The sequence below is a fragment of the Cicer arietinum genome, chromosome 2 (genome assembly GCF_000331145.2).
Source record: "Cicer arietinum cultivar CDC Frontier isolate Library 1 chromosome 2, Cicar.CDCFrontier_v2.0, whole genome shotgun sequence".
Classification (NCBI taxonomy): Eukaryota; Viridiplantae; Streptophyta; class Magnoliopsida; order Fabales; family Fabaceae; genus Cicer; species Cicer arietinum.
The window spans coordinates 50,761,671-50,772,509 of record NC_021161.2 but is presented as its reverse complement, the minus strand read 5'-3'; the positions used below and the strand labels follow the sequence as shown (position 1 = coordinate 50,772,509).

At 33.0% G+C, this 10,839-nt stretch overlaps 1 protein-coding gene across 1 annotated transcript; it reads left to right on the top strand.

Annotated features, from left to right (window-relative positions):
• The first annotated feature begins 10,241 nt into the window (after positions 1 to 10,241).
• On the top strand, positions 10,242 to 10,790 carry LOC101510471 (pectinesterase inhibitor 1). Its single transcript, XM_004516996.1, has one exon. It carries the CDS (start codon positions 10,242 to 10,244, stop codon positions 10,788 to 10,790), a length of 549 nt encoding a protein of 182 aa, XP_004517053.1.
• The last annotated feature ends 49 nt before the right edge of the window (positions 10,791 to 10,839 follow it).

Sequence of the window (10,839 nt, the reverse complement as noted above, 5' to 3'; positions counted from 1 at the left end):
CCATTAATCTATATAATATTATTTTTAAATGTTAAATGTGCTAACATGCAGTTTAGAGAATCTACTCAGTCAAACAATACATTAGAAGCTCAATTTCCAACGTGTGGTCAATAGTGGGGATAAATTAAAAAATATGTGATTGTTGTAAGACTCTATCAGATATAGTTGAGTACCATTCCAATGATTAATTAAGACATAAATTGAGATTATTTATCAGTTTGTCAGCTCTTTTATCAAATTCTATAAGTATGGAAAAAAAATGCATTTCAATATATAGTATGTGATCTTAGTAAACTTCTATGGAAAAGAAGTGAAGTCGAACAGTTGTCAATAAGCTCGCAACATTTTTCTTTGACAAGAGTGTATTTATTGCGTGGGATCTGTTGTATCTTTTACAGACTATAAATTTCCCTTTGATTTGTTATAGGTGATTGTATCTCATTTTTTAAAGAGAATTACCTTCCACTCCCCTATTTTTTCATAAAGACTATTTTATCTATCCTTTTTTTTTTATTTTGTATAAAATCATAAAAAAAAATTATCACTCTATTTCTCACTCCTACTTTTGAAAATTACAAACTTTCGAAATAATAAAAAGTTAATTTTTTGATATTTTTGAAAGTTTTGTAAAATTTAAAATTTTTGAAATTTAATTTTTCAGAAAACATCAAAACATTCGAAAGTTTTGATAAATTTGAAACTTCCGAAACATAATGCTCAAAACTTTCAAATTTTCGAAGTAATTCAATTTCGAAAATTTTAAAAAATTTGAAACCTTCGAAAGTTTCAATTTATAATTAAAATTTTATTTTAAAAAATAAATTTATAATATTATTATTAACTAACTTTATTATTATTTTTGAAAATAGGTATAAATTTTATTACTATTTATTAGTATTAATTTATTACTATAAATATATTATTATTTATTATTAATAAAAAGTAACTTTTTTTTGAATTTCTTAAAATGAAAATTTTGTTTTACGATACAGAAAATAAACTACTAGAAAATTCCCAGTAGTAATTTCGAAATATTTTGTTTTACGAAAAATTTTCCAGTAGTAATTTCGAGAATTTATTTTTTTGAATTTTACGATACAGAAAATAAACTACTAGAAAGTTCAAAAAATAAAATTTTCCGTTGAAAATAATTATAAAAAAAATGAATTTTTTCGGTTAAATTTTTTTCCACTGTATTTACTTTGTAATTTTTTTTAGTGAGGATCAGATGAGCGCAAAGTACTGTAAAAAATTCTTGAGTTTAACCTCCTACACAATCTACTAGAAGAGGCGTTATGGAGAAGGAAAATGAGAAATGAAAATATGCAACAAGAGGTACAAGTGCATCAGGAGGATCATATTCAACTTGAGTTTGAGTAGTGCATTAGGATTATGCGTTTGAGGATCACATACAACACGGGGAGCAACATGATCTTGTGTAGGAGGATCACACACAAGAGGAGGAGCAATAGGATCTTGTGTAGGAGGAGCAACAACTAAATCTCGTGTGTTACCAACCTCTGTTTCTTGGAGGACCATGCGATCTTTTCGTCCTTAAGAACTATGAACACCACATTGCAGCTACTTTTGTTTGCTCACTTTTTCTTATAAATAGAAACAAAGAGTACTTATTATATTGTTATTTCATAAAAATGTTTAATTAGTTATTTGCACTTTTTAATTATTTTACATACATGGATTTAAGAGTATTTCTCTAACATTTGTAAACATAGTATGAGTGAACATATATCTTCACAGCTACAAACGTTTCAATAGAGTGCTAAACAAACATATGAAAATGTTGCATATTATATAGCAGAGTTGAATACTTTGGGACCTTCTGATGTTACTTGAACGTCAAATTACGATGAGGACGCCACAACATGATTTCAGATTGTATCGATATTTGCAGGCTACATCCTTTGGTGCTCCAGACGATACCTTATTTTTCAGAGTGGTGTCTACGACGGTTTCAGTATACTTAGTACATCCCTCCTACACTATCCGTGCTTGTTGACTGTGATGTTGAATATGCACAGGAACTCTGTTCGACCCCTCAACACTAGATTGTATCTAGTCACATATCCACACGAGTGTGTTGAGGAATACTTACAGTGGTAACATAGGATATTTCATCTTTGGATGATCTCTTATGTTGTTGGAATACCTCCCTGTTTTGACGTTCTTGATGATGGTGTTGGTGCTAATCTTGGTCTTGATGCTGGTGTTGGTGCCATTGTCCCTGAACCTGAAGCTCCGAGTCTTGCTGAATGGTATACACGATGTTAGATAATGAGTGTTGTTATACAATATAGTTTGGACTTGCGGAGGCTGTTGGAAAAACCTTAATAACGTTGTGCTCAACAATCCGTGTCAATTACATGATGAATAGCCAAAGGCGGAAGCGTACCTGTGGGAATTGCCATTAATGAAATCCTGAGATGATGATGATAGAGCCAATGAGTTGGGTGATCTTCCTCAGCAAAACACCCTGAAGACCTTGCTCTCTTGATGGGGATAGAGAGAACCAGAGAATTTTCTCCTTTAGGGTTTTGAAACTGAATAGTCTTGTTGTGTTTGCCTTGGGGACCATTACCCCTATATATAACTATTATTAGTTATATCCCAAATTGCAGTATTTCCAATTCAGCCCCTCATTAAATTAGAAACTGCCTGGTATCTACACTATTAATTTTCATAACTATTATGCTCTTTAGCCATAAACTATTATATATTATTTGACCCCTAGTTTATTGGCTAATTATATAATGACCCTAACACACTTTATTAATTAATTACATATGTGACCCATAAATCTTACAATCTCCCACTGGTCACACATGTATCCTTAGGAGTGTGTTAGACTTTATGACGTCAAAAATGTCATTATAATTACCTTGAGTATAATCCAAATTGTCCCGTCCATTAATCATATCAGCACATGGAACCAAAGAGGCTTTCGTCATAATAAGCATAACTAAACCCATCAATGATCACCCGTACTGACACAACTAAATGACATAGACCCATTATGAAAAGTGTAGCATGAAAATTACATGAAGTTGGTCAATGCATGTCAATTTTCAACTGGTCCTACTTTATCGAATGAGATCATACCATAACTTAAATGTACAAAGTAACCAAAAACTGAATACTTTAAACTTTATTTCTGATCAGAAAGTCCAAATACAATGTATTTGTACTTTACAATTAAACATAGAACATGAATTACATAATGGACGAAACTCCCACTAAAATCAAGATTCCTCAAACTGTAGCACACCCATGTGAGCAGTATGCTCATGAAAGACCTTGGGTGGTAGACCTTTAGTGAGTGGATCCGCAATCATGGAGTTTGTCCTTAAGTGTTCTATGGATATCTGTCCACTTTGTACCTTCTCTTTAACAACTAGGAACTTAATGTCAATGTGCTTTGACTTGGTTGAGCTCCTATTATTGTTAGAATACAGGACTGCTGATCTATTGTCACAATACAACTTGAGTGGTCTTTCAATCCCTTCAACTATTTGCAGCCCCGTGACAAAATTTCTCAGCCAAATGCCCTGGTCAGATGCCTCATGGATTGCTACGAACTCTGCTGCCATAGTTGATGAGGCAGTAAGACCTTGCTTGGCACTACGCCAAGAAACTGCTCCACCAGCTAACAGAAAGACATAGCCTGAAGTTGATCTTAAGCTGTCTTGGCATCCCGCAAAATCCGAGTCAGAGTACCCAGTGATCTCTAACTGGTCTGACCTCCTATATGTGAGCATGTAGTTTCTTGTTCTCTTCAAATATCTCATGACCCTCTTGGCTGCTTTCCAATGGTCAAGACCTGGATTGCTTAAATATCTGCCTAAAATCCCTACTATGAACGCTATGTCTGGACGCGTACATACTTGGGCATACATAAGACTCCCTACAGCTGAAGCATAAGGGATCTTTTGCATTTCTTGAATTTCCAAACTTCCCTTAGGGCACTGTTTGAGACTAAACTTGTCTCCCTTAGCAACTGGGGTGTCCCCTGGTTTGCAATCCTGTAACCCAAACCTTTTGAGAACCTTATCGATATAGCTCTTTTGTGACAATCCAAGAATACCTCGAGATCTGTCTCGGTGTATCTGAATTCCTAATACAAAAGAGGCGTCACCAAGATCTTTCATCTCAAAATGCTTTGATAGAAATTTCTTAGTTTCGTGCAACATGCCTATATCGTTAGTGGCAAGCAGTATGTCATCAACATACAAGACCAGGAAAATATGTCTGCTCCCACTGAACTTATGATACACACAATCATCAACTGTATTCATCTCAAAACCAAATGAGAGAATTACTTGATGAAATTTATGGTACCATTGACGAGAAGCTTGTTTTAGCCCATAAATGGATTTTCTTAGTTTGCACACCATATTCTTTGGGTCTCCCAACACAAAGTTTTCTGGCTGCACCATATAGATCGTCTCATCAATGTCGCCATTGAGAAAAGCTGTTTTTACATCCATTTGATGAAGCTCCAAATTAAAGTGAGCAACAAGAGCCATGATTATTCTTAAAGAGTCCTTCGATGAAACCGGAGAGAAAGTCTCTTTATAATCAATCCCTTCCTTTTGAGTATAACCCTTAGCTACAAGACGTGCCTTATATCTCTCCACATTACCATTGGAATCCCGCTTGGTTTTAAAAATCCATTTGCAACCAATGGGTTTCTTTCCTTCAGGTAATGGGATAAGTTCCCAAACTGAATTGTCTTGCATAGACTTGTACTCCTCATTCATTGCTTCGATCCACTTATCTGAACGAGAATCTTGCATGGCTTGATGAAAGTTGACTGGGTCGTCTTCCGTCATGCCAACATTTTCCTCTACCTCATTGATAAATACTACATAATCATCCGAAATAGCATTTTTCCTTTCTCTAGTGGATCTCCGCAATGGAGCTGGCTCTTGAGGCACTTGTTCTTGAGGATCTTGAATTTGATCTGGATTTTGTTCTTCCTGAACAACCAGATCATCTTGAGTTTGTTCAATAATGGGAAAGTCAATTGGTGGAAGAATCAGTTCTGGAATTGTTACCGATTCTTCCTCAAAGACAAAATCTTTAACCTTAATCTTCCCCCCAAACTCAATATCCTCAAAGAACGTTGCCGTTCCCGTCTCAAAAATTGTTCTCAAATTAGGATCATAAAATTTATAGCCCCTTGATTTTTCTGAGTACCCTATAAAATAGCTGCTAATTGTTCGGGGTTCAAATTTCTTTTCATTCGGCCTATAAGGCCTTGCCTCAGCTGGACATCCCCAAACATGAAGGTGCTTCAGACTAGGCTTACGCCCAATCCAAAGCTCATAAGGTGTTTTAGCCGCTGCCTTAGTTGGTACTCTATTAAGAATGTATGCTGCTGTTTTTAATGCCTCTCCCCAGAGTGACTCTGGCAAGGTGGAATGACAAATCATACTCCTTACCATATCCTTAAGAGTCCTGTTTCGTCTTTCAGCTACACCATTCATGCTGGGTGACCCCGGCATAGTGTATTGTGGGACGATTCCACATTCCTCTAGGTATTTGGCAAATGGTCCCGGACGTTGTTCACCTGAACCGTCATATCTGCCGTAGTATTCACCACCACGATCAGATTTGACCTTTTTAATTCTTTTATTAAGTTGATTCTCAACTTCTGCCTTAAAGGATTTGAACACGTCTATTGATTGGGACTTTTCGTGAATTAGGTAAAGGTAGGCATATCTAGAATAATCGTCTATGAATGATATAAAATATTGTTGACCATTCCAAGAAGGAGTTGGAAATGGCCCACAGATGTCCGTATGTATCAATTCTAAGACGTCTGTAGCTCTATATGCGCCTAATTTCTTATCTTTAGTCTGTTTTCCTTTAATGCATGCTACACAAACGTTAAAGTCTGTGAAGTCAATGGAATCTAAAATTCCATCTGACACAAGTCGTTCAACTCTATTTTTAGAGATGTGACCTAGACGCTTGTGCCAAAGCACCCCTGAATTGAAATTGTCAATTTTCCGCTTAGTACCACGTGATTCCACATTCAAGGTTTCATTATAGTTAGCCACAGTTTCCAACAAATAAAGATTATCATAACCAGAAAGTAAACCGGTTCCAACAACATTCGAATTTAAAGACAAAGTAAATTCTTTATTCCCGAATGAACAATAATATCCTGATTTGTCCAAATAAGAAATAGAGATCAAATTCCGTCTAAATGACGGTACAACAAAAGTGTCTTTTAAATCCAAATAATGACCGGAACTTAATAATAATCTAAATTTTCCTATGGCTTCAACTTCTACCTTCTTCCCATCTCCTACATAGATCCATCTTTCAGTATCACTAGGCTTTCGGAAGTTCAGGCAACCCTGCATTGAAACACTGATGTTAGTAGTTGCACCAGAGTCTAACCACCAAGTGTTTCTAGGTACTGAAGCTAAATTAACCTCAGAACAGACCAAAGACAGAATCATACCTTTCTTAACACGCCAAGCGTGATATTTGGCACAATCCTTCTTCACGTGTCCAGAACTCCTGCAGAAGAAGCAGTTGTTATCCTTAGTCTGCTTCTTTTGTTCTGGACCCTTAGCAGCAGCTTTGTTCTTGGGCTCCTCAATTCTTTTCCTTTTGCCCTTGTCTTTAGAGATGCTAGTAAAGTGAGCACTTTCAGTCCTATCTTGCTTCAGCCTGTCCTCTTCTTGCACACATAATGAAATGAGCTCATTAAGAGTCCATTTCTCCTTTTGACAATTATAAGTCACCTTAAACTGACTGAATTGCGAAGGAAGAGACAGCAATACTAAATGAATGAGTAAGTCATCTGACAACTCAAGCTTTAGACCTTTAAGCTTAGAAGCAATGTTGGACATCATCATAATGTGCTCTCTTATATTTCCCTTGCCTTGATACTTCATGGAAATTAAATTCTGAAGCAAAGAACTTGTTTCAGCCTTATCACTTTTTACAAAGCGTTTTTCCATCTCAACAACAAATTCCCAAATTACAAACCCTAATTTTTCAAACACGTTAAAAATATGGATTCCATAATATATATATCAAAATTCCCAAATTCCCAAATTACAAACCCTAATTTTTCAAACACGTTAAAAATATGGATTCCATAATATATATATCAAAATTCCCAAATTCCCAAATTACAAACCCTAATTTTTCAAACACGTTAAAAATATGGATTCCATAATATATATATCAAAATTCCCAAATTCCCAAATTACAAACCCTAATTTTTCAAACACGTTAAAAATATGGATTCCATAATATATATATCAAAATTCCCAAATTCCCAAATTACAAACCCTAATTTTTCAAACACGTTAAAAATATGGATTCCATAATATATATATCAAAATTCCCAAATTCCCAAATTACAAACCCTAATTTTTCAAACACGTTAAAAATATGGATTCCATAATATATATATCAAAATTCCCAAATTCCCAAATTACAAACCCTAATTTTTCAAACACGTTAAAAATATGGATTCCATAATATATATATCAAAATTCCCAAATTCCCAAATTACAAACCCTAATTTTTCAAACACGTTAAAAATATGGATTCCATAATATATATATCAAAATTCCCAAATTCCCAAATTACAAACCCTAATTTTTCAAACACGTTAAAAATATGGATTCCATAATATATATATCAAAATTCCCAAATTCCCAAATTACAAACCCTAATTTTTCAAACACGTTAAAAATATGGATTCCATAATATATATATCAAAATTCCCAAATTCCCAAATTACAAACCCTAATTTTTCAAACACGTTAAAAATATGGATTCCATAATATATATATCAAAATTCCCAAATTCCCAAATTACAAACCCTAATTTTTCAAACACGTTAAAAATATGGATTCCATAATATATATATCAAAATTCCCAAATTCCCAAATTACAAACCCTAATTTTTCAAACACGTTAAAAATATGGATTCCATAATATATATATCAAAATTCCCAAATTCCCAAATTACAAACCCTAATTTTTCAAACACGTTAAAAATATGGATTCCATAATATATATATCAAAATTCCCAAATTCCCAAATTACAAACCCTAATTTTTTAAACACGTTAAAAATATGGATTCCATAATATATATATCAAAATTCCCAAATTCCCAAATTACAAACCCTAATTTTTTAAACACGTTAAAAATATGGATTCCATAATATATATATCAAAATTCCCAAATTCCCAAATTACAAACCCTAATTTTTCAAACACGTTAAAAATATGGATTCCATAATATATATATCAAAATTCTCAAATTCCCAAATTACAAACCCTAATTTTTCAAACACGTTAAAAATATGGATTCCATAATATATATATATCAAAATTCCCAAATTCCCATCTTAAAACAAAGACAATAATCGAATTTCATCATGAATTAAACATGGTAGGTTCTGATACCAATTGTTGGAAAAACCTTAATAACGTTGTGCTCAACAATCCGTGTCAATTACATGATGAATAGCCAAAGGCGGAAGCGTACCTGTGGGAATTGCCATTAATGAAATCCTGAGATGATGATGATAGAGCCAATGGGTTGGGTGATCTTCCTCAGCAAAACACCCTGAAGACCTTGCTCTCTTGATGGGGATAGAGAGAACCAGAGAATTTTCTCCTTTAGGGTTTTGAAACTGAATAGTCTTGTTGTGTTTGCCTTGGGGACCATTACCCCTATATATAACTATTATTAGTTATATCCCAAATTGCAGTATTTCCAATTCAGCCCCTCATTAAATTAGAAACTGCCTGGTATCTACACTATTAATTTTCATAACTATTATGCTCTTTAGCCATAAACTATTATATATTATTTGACCCCTAGTTTATTGGCTAATTATATAATGACCCTAACACACTTTATTAATTAATTACATATGTGACCCATAAATCTTACAGAGGCTAGATATTGAAGATGAGATGTATGTCTACTTAGAAAATACATTAAACATATCCAAAGAAGGAGATTGTCATTAGTATTGTAGTTGTATTATGTTATTACTCATACTTATTTATTATGACTACTTTATTGCTTAAGATTGACTTTTATATTTGTAATAGCATTTTATATTTGTAATAACATTTTATTGCTCTTCACAAAAAACATATCAAATCTTGCGGAGTGATATTATTATATACCCAAAATTCTACTGGTTGTCAGTCGTTAAAGTAAACAAAAGCTAGATTAGATAATATGTTGATATGAAATAAAAGTTGAAATGATTTTCGTTCAAGTAAATATTTAAAGATGTACAAAAGTGTTGGTGCAATAAAGACTATACAAATGTGTCAATCATCTGCCTCAGACATATAGTATAATGCGTGTTCTAAATCTAATGAGCTTTAATGCTATCGAAGTCCTGCATAAGCTATAGTCCATGATGTAGATTCATCAATGCAATGGTCCTTCCAATACTATGCAAATGTATATGCTCTTTGCGACCTTTACTTTGTCTCAAATGACCCTTTTATCTTCATAATTTGCAACTTCAACATTTCATTCATATCATTTTATAGATTATAAAAATATCAATTACTGTGTTTCAAAAATCTCAATTTTAGCAAAGAAATGGGTAGGAAAAGCATCACGAACTTATCACATGTAAGTATACTTTTTGGTACAAAGTTTAAACTCACAAATAATTAACTCCATATTTTTTGTCAAACACCAATTACTTTTAACTCTTAACTTTGTTTTTGTGTTAACCACTTTGTAGGTTGTGTTTTTGTGATCTTATTTCTACTTTCTCGTACTAAATAATATAACTAAAAACAAAAACCGATGGGATTCATCACCTTTTGGAATTCTTATTATTTGTGACTTTTTGTTCTATTACTTTTCAATTTATTTAAGACTATGTATATAAAGAAATATTTATTTATTTGTGTATTTATTATTATTATTATTATTATTATTATTATTATTATTATTATTATTCATTATTAAGATACTTTATTGATCAATTTCGGTCCAACAAATCAATCAAGTTAATTATTACATTTTGACCCATAAAAATTATAAAATCCAAATAATTATTAAAATACTTAAATAGCCAATTTAAATTCAATGTAATCAATTTTGTAAACTAATTTAAATTTATAAGAGTTAATCATTAACTATATAATGCCACTAAGGAGTAAAGGCAATTAATATTATTAGTTAAAAATAAATCAATTATACAATATGAGTCGTTACATTTCTCTTGTGGTGTTTGTTTTATGTGTTGCGTCCACATATGCTATTAAAGTTGTAGATATTGACACCATTTGCAAGGATGAAAACGTTAACACTTCACTTTGCATAACTCTACTCAAATCAAAGCAAGGTGCAGATTTACTTACCCTTGCCCAATACACCATTGATGTGTTATATACTGAAGTGAATAACACAGTCAAACTTATCAAGACATTAATTCATCAATTTGATAAAGATCCTACAGCAAAATCCCATTACAGGGAATGTTTCGAACTTTTTGCAAAACCGAATGGTGCTGCTGCTGATGTTGAAGCACTTGAAAACAAGATGAAGGGTGGAGATTACGATGGGATGCGCGAGATGGCATTATTTATCACAGCAGATTATGAGTCTTGTATTAACGACGACTCACCGGGTGCCATACCTTACCCGGATAAATCTTTGCTCCCAAAATATGCTAAAGTTGTTAACGACATTGCTCTTATTCTCTTTGTTATATCAAAAATTTTGATGGGGAATGTTCAGTTTGCAATTTGAATTTTTTTTAATAATGCTACAATAAATGAGTCAAAATTGACGGTAATAA

Coding starts and splice junctions, on each gene's coding strand:
- LOC101510471 (XM_004516996.1), top strand. CDS start 10,242: ATGAGTCGTTACATTTCTCTTGTGGTGTTTGTTTTATGTGTTGCGTCC.